This window comes from Schistocerca americana, chromosome 2 (genome assembly GCF_021461395.2).
Source record: "Schistocerca americana isolate TAMUIC-IGC-003095 chromosome 2, iqSchAmer2.1, whole genome shotgun sequence".
NCBI classification, from domain to species: Eukaryota; Metazoa; Arthropoda; class Insecta; order Orthoptera; family Acrididae; genus Schistocerca; species Schistocerca americana.
The window spans coordinates 1028617629-1028639771 of record NC_060120.1 but is presented as its reverse complement, the minus strand read 5'-3'; the positions used below and the strand labels follow the sequence as shown (position 1 = coordinate 1028639771).

General features: G+C 45.7%; 1 protein-coding gene across 1 annotated transcript in view; it reads left to right on the top strand.

Moving 5' to 3' along the window:
* Positions 1-4441: 4441 nt before the first annotated feature.
* The window catches only part of LOC124596420 (facilitated trehalose transporter Tret1-like), a 32420-nt gene continuing 14718 nt past the window's right edge, over positions 4442-22143 (top strand). Inside the window, exons 1-2 of the mRNA XM_047135551.1 lie at positions 4442-4774; positions 17297-17812. Of these exons, the coding sequence (XP_046991507.1) occupies positions 4712-4774; positions 17297-17812 (579 nt within the window). The 5' untranslated portion in view covers positions 4442-4711. The remainder of the gene's footprint in view (positions 4775-17296; positions 17813-22143) is intronic.

Genomic DNA, 22143 nt, shown 5'->3' with positions numbered 1-22143 from the left:
CCCACGTCACAAGGTAGCATTTATCTCAACCATGTCCGTTCTGCAAAATTACCAATTCCAAAGTAGAATACGCTACAAATGAAAAGGCTTTTTTTATGGTCCTGTTGACAGACAATCACCAATGGATTTGCCCTTGATCAAGTGTGCTCAGCCCGTCGATCGCCATGGCTTTACAAGTCGATCTTTCGAAATCTTTGTCAGATATCTGTTTAAGTAAGTTTTTCTGTAAGATACGAGTTTGTTGACTGAGTGTTCCGCATGGTGTTTGTAGGCGGTAAATCTGACAACACTGCCTCTGCCCCTTTTGTGACACCTTTAAGGCTCGCGCCAAGCAACAGTCTTTCCACCTGCATGGTGAGGTTACTATTCGCGTTGAGAGCGAGAGTTGTGGGTAGAGCTCTCAGGTTGTGCAGCGAGATCCGCCCCAGTGGGCAACACAATCCTCCGTTTTCGGGCTTTCGCGAAGCAATAATGAAGTAGATCGATTTGAGAATGACATCTTCGTAAAGTCAGAATACAATGAAGACAACTTTGGGAAATTAGTGAGTGTAAAAACCTATCCTTACGTTGTATACAGATGGCATCGTGTTATCTTTTTCTTTTCTTTCCTTTTTTTTAACAATTTACATATGTGAGACACCCTTTTCAGCGATAAATATAATGAAATCCAAGTGTAGAAATAATCTGACTGATGCTCATCGTTCAGACTCTGTTAAGTTTGGCTCTCACAAATTAGTCACCAGATATAACAGACTTGCCTATGGCATGTAAAGCCAAGTATCTCACTAAAATTTTTTCAACACTTACGATCATGTATGTTTTAATTTTTTCACATGTGAAGTAGCTTGAAAATTGAGTAGTAGGCCTACAACGTTTAATGGCCAGAAAATTACCTTTCATGTATTTGGTTTCATTACAGTGGTTAGTTTTGGCTATGGTGGTGTTTTGTACTTAAACTACTATTAATTTTTAACTTAGTAGATCTCCAAATCTACTAAATTGTGTGTAGTAGTATCTCAAGCCTACACACACCCAACGAGGTAACTCATGCCTGCATTCAGTCTTAAACGTGAAGTGGGCCCGTTAATTGAAAAGTAAATTTGGATAAAACTTTAGGTTAACAGAATCATTTCCCACACCGGCACTTTAACCCAGTACCTTGATTTCGAAGATAACTGTCACACCAAATGAGCTATACAGGTACCATACAAAACCTCGAAGGGCATTCGTAGGGCCAGCAACGAACCTTCGCAGGGCTACAATATTTGCGAGTAAATCTCTAATGGCTTGGCCACAGCTCTAAAAGCACCGTCCACGAAGGGCAAGGGTATGGATTCTACTTATGGCCCGACAACAGTTTAAAGCTTTCATGAACTCATTGCAGAGTCTACGCCACTATAGACAGCAATACTCAGAATAGAAAAACGGGATGTTATTACCACATTAAGATCCGTTGCAGGAACACATGCAAATTTATTTCCCGCTCCAAATACATACCACATACAATTTTACGAATTGTATTCATTCACTCCGAATGTCTGACCAATTTTTTACTCTTAAACTGCTTCCGACTCAATTGACGCTACATTAGCATTTTCACATTAACAAATCAAACATCACGGACAAGAGTAATAGCACCGTCAGAAAGTATAGGCTTGCTTGCAAAGTAATATGAAGCAACAAGTAACCTATTTATTGCAACTGTTGTTTCTGATTAACGTCGAAGTGACAGCTATTATACTACACACAGAAGATTAGGCTCTCTGTTGGTGGATAGATGAAGCAAATACATCACGCCACTCTTAAACAACTGTTCTGACATTCGCTGTTGCGTTAAAAGAAATATAGGAAGGAACTAAATTAGAATGGCTGGTTAAGGATTCCAACGCGATATCTTAGCCACTTCAATACCCCTGGAGCAAATAAGTTATTCGTGCAGAAGGAAGACCCGTTTGCAACCATACAGTCTAGAACAGGACCGCTTGAAAGTTTAGCAGGTGCAGTTGCTACGTAACCTTACTACTTCGCCAATACTTAACGTGTAAATTGAGTGATTACTTAAAGCCAATTCAGATTTTTAAAAAGTGCTGCGGAAAAGGGGACCATTTTACGAAGTACAGCGAAATTTTAATACTGTCAGAAGCGTTTGTAATTTTGTAACAGTTACTTTGACAATCGAGTATGACATCATAGGGACTCCTACAGGTTCCGTCAAAGCACATTCTACATAGCTGGATAATGTGTTATAACGATAGACAAGTTGTGCGGTAAGGTATACAGCGCGAGGTGTACGTACATCTCGAAAGTGTCAGCTAAAAAAAAAGTGATCGCTGCAACATAAAACATGTTTAAGTATCGACTGTTCTCAAAAGCTAAACCTTTTATTAAGACTGACATGGCGTCACTGTCGACTCGTTGAACACGCAGTGCGAAAAGCTGACCAATAGACAGCCACGAATGAAACTTATTAAGTTAGATTCGGCTTCAATGTTTGCGAAAAAAAAAAATGCGGATCCAGAATTAGCATGGTCATAAGCAAAATTAAAACACCCTCGGGAAGTTTTGTTTTTCTCATGACTGCCGCCTGTCAAAACCGTTAACATTACTCTTTTACGGGGATCGCTTTGGAAAAAACGATGAGAGAAACAAAAGAAAAGCGACTTACTACTGGAAGTATGACACTGTTTTCTTTTTCCTTTTAGCAATGGGTTACTGCTACGGACCTCTAAGGTATTCAACGAAAAAAGTGTGTGTCGCACTTTAGTGTGATACACAGCCTGACCTGTAGGTTTAACTGCAAAGAGGGGTAATTTACGAACGAATATTTGGCGAGACCTGCCAGGCATCGCACGCACGTACGTGGCAAGAAACTGGTTTCTAAAGAGGGGGGGGGGGGGGGGGGGGCAGCAGTCTGCGGCATGGAAGGTTCTAGACGCCGGTCTCTGCCACGGCTAGTGGGTTTCACTCCGATACATGCGATCAATAAGCACTTATATCTACACACACACACACACACACACACACACACACACAAATTACGTGCGCACATATTTCTTAAAACTTGCCACTACTTGAAAATATTCACTGACGAGTTTGGAGCATGTACACTGATGGCTTACACGATCGAGAATTATCGGAGAAAGACGCACTGAAAATGTTTTAACGTTGCAATACCAATAAGCATACACAAATGCAGAGATAGTCATCTTCGGCAATGGATATTCGTTCCCCAGAGTGTGATGCAAGACAATATGGAATCATTAAATAATGCGGTAATGGATCATTTGACATCTACATTCTCCAATACGTTGAACACACAGTCAAAACACACACAAACACACACACACACACACATACATTTTCGTAATACTTGTCACGGCGTAACAGCGGCTACATTCCTGATGAGGATTCACGTTGTACTGCTTCAACGATAGAAGTCGCGGAAAGAATACTGAAGATTGTTTCATCTCATATTTCGGTGTAAAAGAGGACGCGAAAGAATTTGTTGTTCTACACCATGGAAATATCACACACACACACACACACACACACACACACACACACACCTTTATGCAGTCAAAACAGTGACACACTGGCGTTATGTGGCACCAAAACCACGCGAAACGTAACCGTTAATTGCTGAATACTGAGGGGAGAAATCATTAAGTGGTATATAAATCCAGTACTTGGAATACTCACTGTTGGCCACATCCTATACGCCCCATATAAAACATTGCTACCTAGGAGAAACAACGCAACCGACAGTAAACGTCAGGAATAGACGCCACAAAGTTTGCTGTGTGCAATACGAGAGTCAGGAAGTGACCGGGAAAAACCGCGGATTGCGTGCAACGGCCAGTCCGTTGAGTTTGGGAGAGTACTACGAAACACATCCACTCCCTGGCACGGTTCTCACCTGAATGACCAAAGGTACGGGCACGCGGCGGTGCGCCCGTGGAGGGGGTAGCGGGCTCGCGATTGGCAGAGACCAACCGACGTCACACGGCTTCGCGGGCGGGAGCACCCCGGATCGGCTTCTGCGCGGTCAGTCACATAAGCAAACCCTTACGGGGGTCAATTGTGTGCCTCGGTGGCTCTTGCCCTCGCGAAACCATCGCTGAATCGTGGGTCCTGGGACGCGCCTCTCGGACGCAGCGAGACAATGGACAGAAAGGGGACGCAAAGAAAAAGAAAAAAATGCTGGCACGTCGCTAATTGTCCAATCGGCGACGCCGGCTCGTAGACGCCCGCCGTCGGAAGCGGCGGAAGAAGCGAGTGGGGGAGGGGGAGAGGGAGAGGGAGAGAGAAGGAGAAGGAACGGGGAGGGGGGGGGAGAGAGGGAGGCGAGGAGGCGGGGAGAGGTGGGGTACCGCGGCTAAAAAACGAAGAGAGTTGCACCGAAAGGAGTACTATATATAAACACAACCTTACTACCCGACGCAAGTTCGTACTTGGCGGAGTATCTTTGCGCGAAAGAGTGTTACTACCACCAGCAGTGCATTCTTAGCAGCTGTCAGTGAAGAGTCATAGAAGATCGCCAAATAAAACGGTTTTCGTCATTGGGCCATTGATTCAATGTGTTTACCGTGACAGACAACAGGGGACTACTTTTGTTGACGTATCGGCATCTGTGTGATTATTCTGTCCTCTTTTGATATTGGACATTGTTTTTTGAACTTTACTTGTGTCTGGGACTTCATCAACAATCATCATGGAGAGCCTTTATCAGCGCCTATTCACCTCGCCCCGGAAGCAGAGGTTCACAACATATACGGTGAGTTAGTCTCCATTGTGTCCTTACGTAATTATTACGATTTCAGACCCTTTTTTTTTTTACTGTACTTAGTAGTATTGACAGTGTCAAGGCTGTTCCCCTGTACTCTCACCCCTCAACGTCTGCTAGGGTATTGTTAGAAACAATAACGACAGCAGTCTAACTCCTCTTTAATCTCAGTCGTCATCTATCAGCATTAAAATAATAATCAATTTATTATGGCACTGCGACAGGCTGTCTTAAAAATATTTCATTTCGTGTAAATAATTTTGTTTTTTTTTTTTTTATTCCTGTGCAGTGTCCTCATTGTCATGACTGGCCACAGCCACAATCTGTTATGCATACAGATACGAAGTCCTGTGGACGCAAAGTAAGAATAAGGCGCTTCGAAAATTCTAAACTACTGATTCACACATTCTTCGTACGCTGGTTCTGTTCATTAACATGAAATAACTTTCTCGCATCGCGTAAATGGTTGCAAGCTATTAACTGATTTGAAAATTGAAACATATGGAACGTTAAGACATTACTTTGATTGCAGCGAGGGATGTAATTGCCACACTCGTATCAATGCTTTGCAATATTATTCAAGAAATAGGAAGAAATTTAGTGACAAAGCGGTTGTGGAACACGAGGGCCAGAACCCAAGTTCCGAGGGTTGACTGTCACGTAACGAAATGCCTTCTGGCAGTATTGTCCTGAAATATCAAACTTGTCAAACTCACTGCGTCCAGCTAACGACAGCCACGTAGATGCATTAGTTAAAACAAATCTCTTTCCGGTTTTCAAAACACAGAATACCTGTCACGTATCGCTAAAAGCTCAAACACTGCGAGAGGCTTGGGCGCATCGGGTTCCTAAGACAGCAGACCGTAAGTGTGTTTGCCTTCTGAAAACACGAATGTCTTACGAGGTTACACACAAGTAAATGGGTGTGTACACACTAGATGAGAGGTGTGTGCGGTTATGCGCTGAATACTCAGCAGCCATGGGAGGAGCATCGATCGTCCTGCGTGCTCGCTCTAGAAAATTCCACGCAGCTGTCAGCCAAAGAGCTGCTCGCGCTACAGCTGGGAGAGTTGCCATGACAATAAACTACGACAATACACATCAATGTATCAGCATTATCTTTTCCCTCCCATTCTAACGCCCACCTCTAACCCAGTTGGCTTGTGAATACATGGGTAGAGTAGTGGTTCGTAAGAGCAATATGTTAGGTAACACACTTTCCGAATTCTACAGCGTCTTTATCAACTACCGCCATAGCAAGATCGCCACCGCGATCAGCGTGGTTAAAAACTAATTGTAGAATGTAGTTAAGATTCTTTTCTTTCCCAATGGAAACTCAGTTACGTACTGATATCGGCGCAATATTTGTTCGCCGGTTCCGAGAGTTTGAACGGGGCGGTGAGCGACGGCTGCTGGGAGGGCGATCGCAGCGCTATCTAGTAACGGTTACGTCAACTGGACCAGCGACGCAAGCGCCAGAGCCATCTACCGGGCAAAGCCTCACTTGTGGACAGTACTGGATCGGAACGTCGTATCCGTGGCGGTGCAATTATCTCGAATGCGCTGGAATGAATCTGAAAAGAAGAGCCCATATAATTACGGTAGCATATTGCTGCAGCCCTCTTGAAGAATAAAGCAAATAATAGCATATTCATTAGTGTTCCAGTACTCCGCAAAACTTCCAAAGTCTTTCGTACTTACCCGCAGTACGAAAGCCATGTCTAATCTATAATTTTAGAGCAACAATGTATTATCATTACTTACACTGATGTCTTTAACGAAAGTGAAATTTTCCAATACTGTAGATCAGCACAAAATTGTGTTGTCAAACACAAAGTTGTTTCTGCTTCAGTTTACTTTTTCATCAGTTCCAAACTTTAGCACAAACACTTTGCTGCTCTGCGTGGAAAAGCCACAAAAATACTCGTCTTAATATTAAAGAGAAAACTCAACTTTTAGGGCATCTTAAGTAGTTATGAAAATGCCCTTGCAGTGACTGCAAGAAGTCACTCTGATATTCAATGCATAATTCATAGAAACACTTTCAGCAGTTTCCGTAAGTCGTCATCCTGAACATTCTTGCACTGTTATTCTAGTTAGGACCTGGTGGTGAGTCCAACGTGGATTACTCTTTCCACGAATTCAATCAGCCAAACACAATACTCTCTGAAAAAGTGATGGATCAAGAAGTAACATGAAATGTCGCATTTCGTAAATACCACTTCTGTTTTTAGAATATTAGGGAGGTATTAAACAAAGAGGGGAGGGAGGGACGAGGGAGGGAGGGAGGAGACAGAGAGAGAGAGAGAGAGAGAGAGAGAGAGAGAGAGAGAGAGAGAGAGAGATATAGGCGAAAAGACAGTAAAGAAAGATGTGGAAGAATATTATCTAGAAATACATATGTATTATAAGGTGTTCTTGATACGCCATAGAACAGGTACTGCGTCAAGAAAGTTCATTAGCAATACTGCATCTTCTAGGTGGTTTCCTCGATGAAACATATGTACGCAAGAGTTCAGAAAATTTAACGTTTATAATGACGAATTACTTTATATGATTATTGATAAGAGCTATTATTTATAAGCGTAGGCTTCCGCAGCCATTGTCATAGTAAATAATTTTTTGGGTTTGTGTCCGCGTTGCGAATATGTAAAACTACCGACGTTTCGGTTACTGTTGCAGGTGATCTTTTCCACTTGCAACAGTGACTGAAATGTCGGTAGTTTCACATACTGAATGTGCGTTCACAAAGCCAGACAAAATTTATTGACGATAGCTATTATTATTATTATTACTACTACTACTACAATAGTAGTAGTAGTTGTTGTTGTTATAGTGGGGGTAGTTCAAAGAAAGTGACTTTGATCTGGCAAAATGTATGGTGAAATTACGAATAACATGACTACATAAAAAATTTGAGCGTCATCTATCCGTAACTAAAGATTTTTATCGATGAATGGTTCCACTGGACTGAATATGTTATATTCAATGCCCATATCGTTAACATATGTTGTTCCTGTTTGAACTGCACCCGGCCTTTAATTTAATGCTTCGGTTTGGAAAACGCCACAGCGATGTAAACAAATAAAGAAAATAGCTTTACTGCTTGGTAGCTGATTTTTAATTTTGTTAAAAAGTTACCATACTGCCAAAAACACAAACAACTTGTCATTCGTTGACAGTATGGTAACAGAAATACAGAACCTTGCTAGTCGGAGGAACCAGCTGCACAGAATTCCTTACATCGGGTCGCACAGTTCAGACAGGCCATCCCCAGAAAAGAAGAAAAGCAACATGGCCTTCCGGCGTCTTTCTGCTTTAATTAGCTGCGCTCGCCGATCGTCATCGTCCTCTCCCCGTTAAGCTCGTCAGCTGGCTCCTCGCATGCGGGGAATCCACAGAAGAGGAGAAGAATCGATACTGGCCAAATTAGTCTTGACGCTAATCACGGAGCATCGCTGCGAGACAACAGAGGAAAAGTACCCGCTGCCACTAGACAGACACGTCAACCCCTGCCGGCGTCTGCTTGCCGGGTCGCCTACCGCCCAGGGGCACGATCAGGCCGCTTGCACTGGACGAGCAGTCCGTTTACTTTTATGCCTATTCCCGGCGTTACTCAGTCTGTACACTGAGCTAGCAGTAAGGGAAAGAAAGGGAAATGTAAGACAGGAAAAATATTTCAGAGGGAAGAAATATGTTTTGCATTTGCCGGCGGCATTGTAATTCTGACAGAGGCACAAAAGATTTGGAAGAGCAGTTTAATCGCATGGATAGTGTCTCGGAAAAGAAGTCATAAAATGGACATCAACAAAGACTAACGGTGAACGTCTAATTAATGAGGTCGATCAGTCCCGTCCGTGATCACTCCTTTCCAGAAGAAAAATCTGAGGGGTTGTATAGAGAAACAGCCACGGGACCAGTAGTAGCCAAACAACCTGTATTCCGATTTTTGACATCTGTTGTTTCAAGTCCAAAGTTGCGTCATCGTCGCTGCAAGTATTCTGTGTGGGATGCCACTAGAATTCTCCGCGGCGACATAAAGTCGTTTTGAAGTCAGTCTCTCCTACAAAAGTAACGTAAAAAGCCTTAAATCAATGTGTAATACAGATCGCCTAGTGTGTCTAAGCATGTATGAAGCCTGTTCCCACTTGTATTTAGGGTCTGAGTACGTTATTTTCTTCGCTAAACGGTTGAAATTTCCCCATCCGACAAGCAGTCATACCTCGACAACTACGTAACTCACTAAAATACTTTTTCTTCTTTGATTACCAAAACATATCGCTCAGTGATGGACCTTACCGAGGTTAAATGTTGAATAGTATTCTTTATGTATAAGCTTCGGAAGATAGCTTTTTTGTCAATATTTAACACTTAACACGTATGACATTTAAAGTTTCCGTCTTTTACAAAAATTACGCAGAAATTCTCAAATTCACGTATGGTGACGACGCACCACTTTCGGCCTGTTTAATCGCATTATCGCGCGAAACTAAAAGTTTTTCGAACGTCCTACTGCAACGACTCACTGATAATTGGCAGGCATAATGCTTTGCGCAGCTGCAGTGGCAAGACACTGGTGGACTAGTGGAGGGAGAAATCCCACCGACTAGCTGAAAAGAAATGAGAGAATTGGCTGGGTCGTTGTTCGGTCGCTTAGAACAAGTCTATTTGATGCCACCTCGGCGACTTGCGCGTCGAGGAAATCATTAGGGCGACAGGAACACCACGTTCCCGAGCGAAGAAAACCAGCTAACCTGCCGGAAATCGAACCCTGGACCCCGTGATCTACAGGCGTCGACGCTATTTTTTTTTAACAACAGCTGCGGACACACTCCAGTTTTCAAAACGTTAAAATTTAAATACGACTACACTGGAGAATGTTTCCCGTGCTGCAGGGGCAAAGATGACTTGCCTTACTTCGCAGCAGTACAAGTAACCTCCGACACGGAGCATTCGCTCACATTTCACGCGGGGTGTCCAGTATTTTGCACCCGCGCCCCTTGACACGGGTAAGTGAAGGCGCGGGCGCCCAGGTGGCAGCAGTGTCGTGTGACGTAAGGCAGGTCAGCGGGCGGCGCGACGCCGGGCAGACTGGCCGGCTGGCGTGTGACGTCACAACCACGCAGCTCCGCCGTGCACGAGAGATGACCCGCTGACCCCGACGCCGATACCGACGGACGGACGTCAGGGATTTTTGGGAAAAACAGCAGATGCGCGCGCGCTCGCGTCATCCCGGATACCGCGCGGCAGGACGATCTCAAACTCTACAATAACTGATTGCCTGCACCTCTTGACGACAAAGGGTAGAGCGGGTAATTTTTTCCCCATCAAATACGTTCTACGAATTAACTCTTTCCTACACGACAGAAAACCATCATTTCCAGAGTCACATTTAACAAGAACTCCAAATGCTGCTTGCAGCACGAGTCTACAGCCATTATGAATTTTTTTTTAAAGGTTCATCACTTTCCGCTTATGTCTATAGAAGTTGCCATGCTACTGTTGCAGTTTCCGCGTTGCGCCCTTGCCAAGCATAAGTTTTCGGTATATGTGTGTGTGTGTGTGTGTGTGTGTGTGTGTGTGTGTGTGAAGTCTTATGGGACTTAACTGCTAAGGTCATCAGTCCATAAACTTACACACTACTTAAGCTAAATTATCCTAAGGACAAACACACACACACACACACACACACACACACACACACACACACACACACACACACACACGCCCGAGGGAGGACTCGAACCTCCGCCAGGACCAGCCGCACAGTCCATGACTGAGCGCCTGAGACCGCTCGGCTAATCCCGCACGGCAAATTTTCGGTATACCGCCGGACATCTGGAATTAGAAGTAATGGTATACTTCTTGGAAGGCATCATTAATGTATCCATGACAATGTTTTAGCTCTCAAAAAAGGAAAGAAAGTTATACAGCTATCAGCCGAAAATGACGCCCTTGAAACAACCCCAAATAGGCTGTCTAGCCTAGCAAAACTAAATAATTACAAAAAAATACGTTTCACGACAAAACTCTGCCATATGGTACGAGAATGGATTTACAAGTCGTTCATGTTTTCATACGGCCAGACACTCCTTTACCAATCCCATGAATGTGTTGTTTTAATATTGTGAGGCAAAGAGGTGTAGAAGAAGACGGTATTGTTTAACGTTTCGCTGACACTGAGGTCGTTCATTGTAGGCAGAGTACTGACTCAGTATACTCAATCTCAGCAAACAACCCAAATCATAATCGCCGCATCGGTGGATATATTAATTTCGCTCTTCCTGCATACGAACTTAGTGACCATAGCCCTAGTCAACTTTACTAGTTTACGCATGCACTTCTTGTATACGACGGAGACACTTTTTTGTACAATACGGAGGGAGGCGGTAGGAGAAGCGGGCCTATATTTTCCAGATTTCTCACACGAAAGAGTTTTATGCCGCGTAACTATACTGACTTACAAAAATTCGTGTCAACTCAACCTTCGACCATAAAAACTTTAAAATATGCAGACAACGGGCTCTTATCGATCGAGAACGTGTCGAAATACAGACTGTGCGACACAGGGTGAAACGTCATGATTTACGCACGAGCGGCTCGCGAACTGTCTACTCGCACAAAAATCGAATATTTTGATCAGCTGTGAGTCAGCGGGTCACGGTAAGGCTGCCAGGTATTTATAGGGTAATCAGCGGCCACACCGCTATCCACCGTAAATAGACGGGCGGCTACGCACGCACCGCAAGGTCGACACTCAGGAACGGGGGAGGCTTCTCAAGAAAAACAACACTCAGTTGGACCAACCAATACGGACTCGCCTACATGCGTAGGAGCACCTTCTCTAAACGTTCTATGATCTGCAGCAATCAACCACAGTTCTACTTCCACATGCACGCTCGATAATGTAAGGAGGCGCATTTGTTATCAACGCTTTATTTATCCTCTGTGCACGCCTGGTTTTGTACAATTTGTCCACAGTCGCCTTCCATTGTAAACCGCATTATGAAAATGAGCGAATAGTTCCGTGATGAAGGGAAAGACACATTCGACGTTATAAAGGGGAGAAGCTTTGAATTAAACACCAGTTATATCTTGTCCGGACAGTCCACGGGTGTACTGCCGGTCCATAGTGTCCAATGGGCACCAGTTATGTCTGCCTCCTAAGGAAACCGTCCCCCTGTCATTAGATAAGGACTTCTGATCAAGGCCATGACCCTCGCCAGCAGGACACAACCAAACAACCCTTTGACCTTGTCTTCCTTCCTGCCACAGAACAAATATAACTTGTCTCGATTCGGCGAACCTTCTCCGTGGGAAAAGCTTTAGTTTCTCTACATACATTCCCTAGAATTAATAACAAGATGTACAATGAACATATTTTTAGTGAACACACTCGGAAATACTAATTCTACAGAGAAATGAGTTGTTCACAGGAAGAACAATTTTACAGTACTTAACTGCAAGCAGCATTGTTATACGGAGTTACCTCCCGCTTAACTTCTGCAATTCATAGACAAACACAGCAAACTAACAAGATGTAAGTGCCCTTTTCTAATTACATTTTCTTCCCAGAACATCTTCCAGAGATCTTTCAAACAATAAACTGTTAACTTACTAAAGTGACACACATCACGAAACGTACAATACAATTAAATGCACATTCAGGCTGCTAACATGTGGTGTATTTCACCGATCCCAGCATGAAGCCCTTCACAGCTTTTGAAGTAATACTCTTCATAGCTTTTACTGAGGACAGCACCCACAACAGGAAAGCTACCAAGAGCGATTCAACCCTCATTGCGTAGAGGCTGTAGTTCAAGCTGGAGGTGATTCTGTGACGTGCTGGGGGGTGTTTTTCCCGTGATACGACTTGGTTCAACTCATTCAGGTAAACGTGAAAATGAAACAGGGTGCATACCTCAAGCGTTGCCCTTTCTTATACATCTTCATGACGCGTCCACTGTGGGCACTGCCGTCTTCCAAGACAACACGTGGTCCACTAAATCACCTGATCTTAATCCCATAGAAAATGTCATGCTTCAGCAGCGGGTGAAACTTAACTGTAAACACGTCCGCAGTTTGGTAGTTCTGTGGGATGTAATGATCAATGACTGGCTTCGGCTGAACGTGGCATACCTGACGAAAGTCGACACTCTTCCTGACCGAATCGAAGCGATTACCAGGGGCCGGCCGCGGTGGCCGTGCGGTTCTAGGCGCTTCAGTCCGGAACCGTGAGACTGCTACGGTCGCAGGTTCGAATCCTGCTTCGGGCATGGATGTGTGTGATGTCTTTCGGTTAGTTAGGTTTAAGTGGTTCTAAGTTCTAGGGAACTGATGACCTCAGATGTTAAGTCCAATAGTGCTCAGAGCCATTTGATTAACAGGGCTCGTAAGAGCACAGATATCGATACCGCTACGAGGTATCGAATCTTACCATTATCCACCTAGGATGAGCCCAAGGTCTTAGGTGAAATGGTGATACTCATTCAGCTAGGGAATGGGATGAGCTTTTCGGCGCCTGCAGAAAAGGCGGGTAGTTAGGTCTCCGAGATCGGCATATGGTTGTGCCTGGGCGCTGTCACCAGGTGGCGCGAACAGGGGTGGAAGTTTGTTTATGGTTAATATGGCCCAAACAAATGAGTTTATTTCTCTTTATGGACTTCCTAATCGACACACAGACATTTTTTATGAACTCAAGGTATGGTAACTCCAGAGTTACTCATTAGCTGTTTAGTTTCAAGGTAACTTTTTATCATAACACTTTCACTGGTTTAGTTATACTGAAGGGCGAAGCAGTCGATTGGAAGGACACTTGTATAAACACACGGTGATGGAAGTTGTTACAGTGGTAAGTACCGGGTGATCAAGAAGTCAGTATAAATTTGAAAACTTAATAAACCACGGAATAATGTAGATAGAGAAGTAAAAAATTGACACACATGCTTGGAATAACATGGAGTTTTGTTAGAACAAAAAAAAAAAAAAAAATCCCATATTGCTAGGCGCGTGAATGATCTCTTGCGCGCGTCGTTTGGTGGTGATCGTGTGCTCAGCCGCCACTTTCGTCAAGCTTGGCCTATCAGGTCCCCAGACCTCAGTCCGTGCGATTATTGGCTTTGGGGTTACCTGAAGGCGCAAGTGTATCGTGATCGGCGGACATCTCTAGGGATGCTGAAAGACAACATCCGACGCCAATGCCTCACCATAACTCCGGACATGCTTTACAGTGCTTTCACAACATTATTCCTCGACTACAGCTATTGTTGAGGAATGATGGTGGACATATTGAGCATTTCCTGTAAAGAACATCATCTTTGCTTTGTCTTACTTTGTTATGCTAATTATTGCTATTCTGATCAGATAAAGCGCCATCTGTCGGACATTTTTTGAACTTTTGCATTTTTTTGGTTCTAATAAAACCCCACGTCATTTCAAGCACGTGTGTCAATTTGTACCTCTCTATCTACATTATTCCGTGATTTATTCAGTTTTCAAATTTATACTGACTTTTTGATCACCCGGTATACCTTGGGAGTGAGCTTTCCGGAAAGGCTGTCTACAAATATTCCGATGTCGAATCAACGCGACGGCCAACAGACCAAGCAAATGAACAGTTTAATAAAATCGATCAAAAGACCAGCCAACTTGTTGGCTAAATAAGTTGGTCTTAAGTCTCCTGAGGTGTGTCTGTTACATTTTTTCGTACCGCCACAGGATGACATCTGTCACTTTCCGGCCACATGCTCCTCTCTCAGTTGCCTTGTGCGTCATCTAGAACCTGACGAAACTGGCGGCAACAGTGCTGCAGGGGTAAACAAGCGTCACTGCGATCACGCACCCTCCATGCGGCGCCCTTGACCATTCCAGTAGGCGAGCAAAGATTACGGCAGTCCGCGGAAATGTATCCCTGAAATCACGCCCCGTCTGACGTCCTCACACACGCCACGAGGTTGCAATAACGCAAATGCGCCTCCCTCCCCTCCTCCCCTTCAAATTTCGCGCCGTTTGCAAATCTCGCAGACAAAGTTACTCGCGACAGTCGATAACTGCAAGGGAAAGCCTAGAGAACACCAAAAAAAAAAAAAAGACCAAGTGCCAAGTGTTTACGCACATCTGAGGAGGCCGGTAGGTCTCCGGGGTTAGGCGATAAGCCAGCGGGTACAAGAAGGGCCCCGAGGCGCCCGGGTCTGCACTAGCAGCCGAGACAGCGAACGCACCGCACACCACGCCACGCTACCACCACAGCGCCGCGGCGACCGTGTAGTCGCGCCCGCAACCGCCCTCTAGCAACATTGATTGCAGGTAACGTCCCTCTGTGCACCTCTTCTCTGTCTCTGTTTCGCCACTTCTTTGATTCGGAAACGCGAAGCACCTTTCTAGGCACAGTACGACAAGTTATGTTCACTGTAGACGAATTGCAACTGTGATTTAAATTGACCAGTAATGAAGGTGTAAAATGCTACCTGTGGCTTTTGAGTTTTATACGATGTATTGCAGCCTTAACTAATTTCCGAGGCATTGCAGGCCCTCAGATTGAGGTGTTACAGCAACATTAATTCTCGAACCATGTGCGGCTAAGGACTAAGATCGTGCTGATTGTACTGCCTCGGGATATCCATAACAACCTGATTCCAGTAGTGCACATTTTGCCAGCTTGCACACACACACACACACACACACACACACACACACACACACACATTATTTAGATGCATTTGGTGTGTGTGTGTGTGTGTGTGTGTGTGTGTGTGTGTGTGTGTGTGTGTGTGTGTGCGCGCACGCGCGCCTGTGTCTGTGTGTGTTTTGGAAGCTGGCGAAACGTACGGTACAGCAATGAATTTCTTCTGCCACTTCTCAACCATAACAGCCGGCCGGAGTGGCCGTGCGGTTCTAGGCGCTGCAGTCTGGAACCGAGCGACCGCTACGGTCGCAGATTCGAATCCTGCCTCGGGCATGGATCTGTGCGATGTCCTTAGGTTAGTTAGGTTTAACTAGCTCTAAGTTCTAGGCGACTGATGACCTCAGAAGTTAAGTCGCATAGTGCTCAGAGCCATTTGAGCCAACCATAACAGGGGGCGTCGGCTTGCAGAGCAAGAATGCTGTTAGTTAGGATTCCTGCTTTTGTAACTAGCGAATACATTTCGCTATTCCGCTATGTCATTCTGTTTAAAATGGAGTGTGGTACCCTTACCTACGCACACATTTCGTTCTCTGCAAACCGTGCAGTACAGAATAATGACGCATGTTGGAAGTAGCATACAGGACGTCAATACGAGGCTAGGAACTATCGCAGATAAAAAGAGGCAATTAATCAACAAGAACGTGCGTCACAAATTTCAAACCCTTGTCTGCCCGCTGGCCACGCGACGACCTTATGACACCATTACATCCGTGATGGCGATATAGGCAGCGGACTAGCGCACAAACAAGGTCTTCTAGAACGGTCGGGGTTCAACATAGGCAGATAAGCCACCACACACAATTCCGTGAGCGTGATGAAAACATTGCTCGTACATTTCGGCTCCAATTCACACAAGCGGTCACACACGATAATTACCGGTCCACATGTATTAGCAAGTCATCAGATGATTCGGATACCTTACCTAATAATCTTCACATCGTCTTGATAACTGTGCTATTTATTTAAAGCAGAGAAATACTGTAGTGCTACTGTCTGGAAGATATTCGCTTTGTGAACGTAGCTCCTCGCAGCGACATTCTTAGATACATGCTTCACAGATATCAAGTAACTTACAGGAATGCAACCGGCTGACGTCGTCGACGAGGGTCGGTATTTCGACAGGTGATCATCCTGCCATTTTCAAGGCAAAATTGCAGCGAGTAAGCGCTGAGCAAGTGAATTTAAAACCTCGGTTTGCACAGCAATTCGGGAATTGATCTACAAATCACGGCTTTAAATTCACTTACACAGCACTTGCTTGCTGCAGTCTTGCCATGAAAATGACCTGTCAAAATAGCGGGGGTTGTCACCAACAACATCCGTCTGCATTCCCCTAAATTGTCTGAACATTGTCTAACCAGGGAGAAACTCAGGTCTACCTTCAAGGATTACTTGCCGCATCACATTTTTTTGCGGTTCTAAGGTTTCGACGATTTCTTCCGTCTACATCCTTAAGTGTAATCTGTAGGCTGTGTGGTACTTTATTTAGTTGGTCTAATTTTTGTCCTGGAGGCGTCACGGAGCCACAGAACTTCCATGACAAAATGCGGCCAAGTAAATAAAACACAATACGGAGTCCAGATTATTCCTGGCGATGAAGACGGAGCAAGCCATCGGAAGCCTGACGCAGCATACAAATGTGACGCGACAAGAAGTCCTTGAAGCATTTATCAAAGATATTCAGTTTGTCTGCCGTGGCAGGAAGAAAGTGACTGTCGCGTAAAGGTGTCTACAGGTACGACGTCTCCAGTGACGCAGCTGGTGGGAGCCAAAGAGTCGTAAGCGTTTGCCGAATCGCCTCGCCACTAACGGGTCCCGTCTCGTTTCAGAGCTCATCCGAGGCGCTCCTGAAGCGCGGCGGCAGCCCACCATCGACGGCGGCTTCATCGCGGCTGACCGTACTCACCAACTCTGGCATCAGCATCGTGTCGCTCGACCAGCGCCAGAAGAAGAACCAGCGCCCCAACCAGCACGAACTGCAGCAGCTGACGCATCAGCAACAGCAGCAGGACCAGCTACAGCAGCAGCAGCAGCAGCAGCAGCAGCAGCAAGAGCAAGAGCAAGAACAGCAGCAGCTGGAGCTCCAGCAGCAGCAGGAACGCAAACGGCAACAGTACAAGGACGAGAGCATGGCGACCCAGCGGGAACTGAACCTGCTGCTGGCGGCGGAACTGGCGCCAGTGGCGTCGCAGGAGGACAAGAAGCTGGCGGCGTCGCAGGAGGCGCACGTGATCGCGTGCAGCCGCCTGTCTGGCCTTTCGGGGCTGGTCGACACCAAGCAGATCGACACGGTCGAGGATGGTGACGTCCCCGCGAGGGTGGGCCGCGGGCACCTCTGGACACAGGTAGGACAGGCGCAGCCTTCCCCGCCAGTCGCCACACGCTGGTCAGTCTCTAGGTTGAGCGTTCTGTTCCACTGGTGACCGGTAATTTATGCTCTCAGTTTCCGTCTGAGACATCAATGTCCCAGAAACAAAATAGTCGCAACGCCACAGTTCGACCAATGTTTTCAGGAAAGTTTCCGTTGGTCATCAGGCGAATGCCGGAACCGGAAATCCTCTCCCAACCATTCCCAGCTGGGATTACAGCTGCCTCACTCACAGCTATATAGGACATTTGGACAAAAACGACGAATAAATTTCCTTATTTCCGTCTATGATCACAAAATGTTACGTCCTCGGACAACCGGTTTCGGTCAGCAATGACTATCTTCAGATCTGTTTTAAATACATGTCCTAATATAATGGAGCTAACTGTGTATTTATCTTTTGACGATGCCTCTATGGCTCCATTACATCATGACATGTTTTTAAAACATATCTGAAGAGGGTCATTGCTGCCCGAAATCGGTAGTCTGAGGACCTAACATTCTGTGATCGTAAACGGAAATGAAGTTTATTCTATACTTTCTGGATCGCTGTTCGCTTCGCGACCATGTCGCAGCTTGAGAAAACGGACGAAGTCCTACAACAGCCGCCCTGCTATCACGACGTGATGTAAAAAAAGTTTAATTTAAATAGATAATCCCTTGATTGCATCAGGCAAATATTTCGCACTTACCTGGTTACGATTCTAAGGAGTCTTCAACAGAAATAATAACCTTGTTTCCTAAGTAACTCCAGTGGACTTTACCAATTTAAGACAGACCAGCGTGTCGTTCGATCGCGATTAGTGATTACCTGCAGCAGGTTATGTGTGTGTGTGTGTGTGTGTGTGTGTGTGTGTGTGTGTGTGTGTGTTTTCAGAAGTGAACGACCTCAGCTTCTGTGATTATTTCTAATAGTTTCACTGCAATAGCCGCACAGTATGACAAGTTTTAAGGGTTGACTGCTGTGGCATCAGCGTGCGATTACACCAATATTACCGCCCCCTCCCCTGAGCACGAAGACTGTTTCCTGACATAAGGTTCAGATAATTATCCGAGACTGATTTGGTTGGTTAACTATCAGATGACTCCTCCAAGAGCAGACAGGTTGTTTTCCGTCATTACTTAATGTGACTTATGCTTCTGGCCAATGTGTGTGAGAAATTGCATATCTCAAAGTGGTTGGGATTACGACTTTATTGTCGGCCATTCGGTTTTGCCATTATGATCTGTATGAAGGAGACAAGCGTGTACGGCACATTCGACAGGCCCAAATCGAGAAAAACTGACTGGTGGAGGTGAAGGCTAAGTTCAAGACAGTGTGTTTGGACAGAGATTCGATCACGCGACCTTTCGGTTTCCAGACACGCACTTCTCCGCTAGACTAGCAGGACCGTCCATTTAGGACGCGCAAAGAAAATATTCGCAAAATGAGGGAGAAGATCGTGGAGAAGCTGAGAGGCTTATTTGAACGCCTTGACCTAGAAAATCTGTCGCCCTGAAACGCGAGCGATAGGGCAGAGGGGATCATCTGTTGAGAGACAGTGTGCGGCCGTGACAATGGCCTCGGGCCGTTGCTGGGCGACGGCGATCGGTTGGAGGTGGACGGTCGACGGAGGACGACGCGAATGACGACCGCCGCCGGACGCCCCGCCGCCCCCGGCCATGACGGAAGCTGCGACCCCGCCGGCTGAGGGCCCGCCGCCGTGGCCGGACTTGCGGGTCACCCCCCGGTCCTCACCATCCGCGCTCTCCGGCCTCTTCCGCACCTCACCGGACGGCACGCGCGTCGTTGACTTGCCCACCGTAGGGTAAAATTCTCATTTTGCGCCTTACTTACACCGACGGAAGTGCAAAGCGTTACACCGTCAAGCACCAGTCCGAACCGATGTCCGTAATCAACATCAGGTGTTATCCCAAAGACACGAATACACTCTTGCATTAGTTGAAGCCGCCATCCTCCGTGTGTCGTCTTCAGGATGCCATTCCTGCAACACGTGCTGTGTAAGATCATGAATCCCCACTGGACACATCCTTACCATCGCATCGCTGACATTCTCAAACCACAGGACAGAGAAGGCCAAACAAAGGGACATATATTACTCAAGGCGTTTGTGGCGTGGGCTGCTGAAATACATCATATAGTACCTTGGCCAAGAAGGGTTTGCTAACGACGGTTTTCCTAATCAGGTATGTTTTCATATCCAGCACATTTCTACACCATGACTGAAGCGTTGCGGAGGTGTGGCTCTCAAGAACAGCTGTCATCTGTAAAAAAGTGTCAAATTACTGCTTCGAGCTGCAATGTTCTCATCCGTCTATTCGCCAGAGCCAGTCGCACAGAATTAGTGTCTTGTAGTGGTGCACTTCTTATAGGAGGACCGCTGTATTCAGTTCTGCCCCACTGTTGCCATGGGTCCCTCTCATACCACCGGTTCTACAGTAGTTGTACTGCAGCTGGTGATGTCTAACGGTACGATACTCCCGTGTCTCTCAAGTTAATGGTTCGACCTTTTTCGAAGTCAGAAAGATAGCAATAAGGTGCATGCTCTTTGGGCATGAAAAATTCTAGCCATCATATGCTCACACCCTGCTTCATCCGGAGTTATTGATCCTTCAGTATTGAAAGTACGCTCGCGTAAGGATGAAATTTTAACCACCATATCCCACAGGCATGGAATTGCTGGAGTATCAGTTCGGTAGCATTAGATCACGGTGTTCATGGTATAACACTTTCCATTTCCGTCAGTGTAATTAGCTCCAATAAAAAGTCTAGTTACAGAGATCTTTAACACTAAAAATATGCAACACATACTGTGTCGCCAATCCGAAGTAAAATATTAGCGTTTGCTGTCTTCATTGCAGTACAGCAGACACTACAGCTCAGTTTGCGAATTGAAACTGTGCAGTTGGAATGATGGTGCCTCAAATTCCCGATCTTTTAACACTTACCGCCCCTCGTTCACGACAGCACAAATGTCCTACCACCACTAGCCAAAACGGTTCAGCAACTGGAATGCAGTGTTTTTGCCTCCCTTACATCCTGCTGGGGTATGCAAAAAAGAAGTATGCTTCTCGAATTAAACTACATGAAAGGTTTCGTTCTGTCACAAACGATCAGTGAGGCGAATCACTCACTCACACACACACACACACACACACACACACACACACACACACACAAAAACAGTGCTTTATGGGCGGTGGACCACGAGAAAAGCGGTAAACATGCGCTGTCTGCTCGTGGTCACGTTGCCAGTCGCTGTAAACAGGCGTCGTAAGCAGTCGCCGATGCTCCGTGACGAAGACTGACACGGCCGCAGATTTCGCGACCGCCTTGGGGGTCAATCGCTGGCCGCGCCTTCGGCGCCACGCCCACTTAAGAGACGGGAGGCACTGATTGGAGGAGAGTTCAACTGCGCCGCAGACCGCTGTCGCAACGGCACAGTTACTCCTAGCAATTTAATTGTCAGATGTGGCGACATCCCCTCTTGTCAGACGACCACTAGCGGAGCGTCTTATCCCAGTCAACTTGTGCACCAAACATTCGACTAGTGTGATACCGGGAGCCTGCCAGCGAACGAAAGGAAGTAAGACTTCCCTAGCACCAGTACTACCATTTCAGTTATGGGCAAATTTCCTTAACCCATTTCGTTGAATGACCTCTCGTTGTTACTTAAGCTTCTCCACCTTTCCTGTTGAATCAATGACTGTGTGTACAAAAATTCTGACGATTTTTATGTTAGTAATAAATTTGGCTCTTTCTGCAGAGATTCTTAAACGTGACCGACTGGAAATCTGTTCCAAGAGATCGATTTGCATTTCTGATAGATTTTCAGATAGTTCAGAAAAATCGTCTACAAATGTCAGACAGTTTACTTCAACATATCCTTTCGTCCTAGTTTTATTGGTGATACTTGGTATTCTTTTACTTCTTCATTCCAGGATATACCGTTATGTCTATTTTAGTAGATATAGGCAGACTAGACTACACTGGTGCTACCAGCTGATTGTTCCGTGTTAGTTCGGCTGACACGAGTCGTTACGACATTGTAGCAGTACCCGATGCTTAGGGTGTCAGCCCAACAGAATTGCCCAGTTGGCGGAGGAATATGCCGCATTAATTGTTTTAAACGGTGTGTGTATCAACTGCCCGCAAATGAAACCTCTCGCTCCGTGTCTTTCGTCGCCACTGTCGGTTCATGGCTTTCTATCTCTCCAGCGGGTGTCAGTGTAGTGGAGGAAAGGACAGCAGATACAGGCGTCAAGAGTGAGGTCGAATTCAGTTGAACGCCTCTTTTGTCAACATTT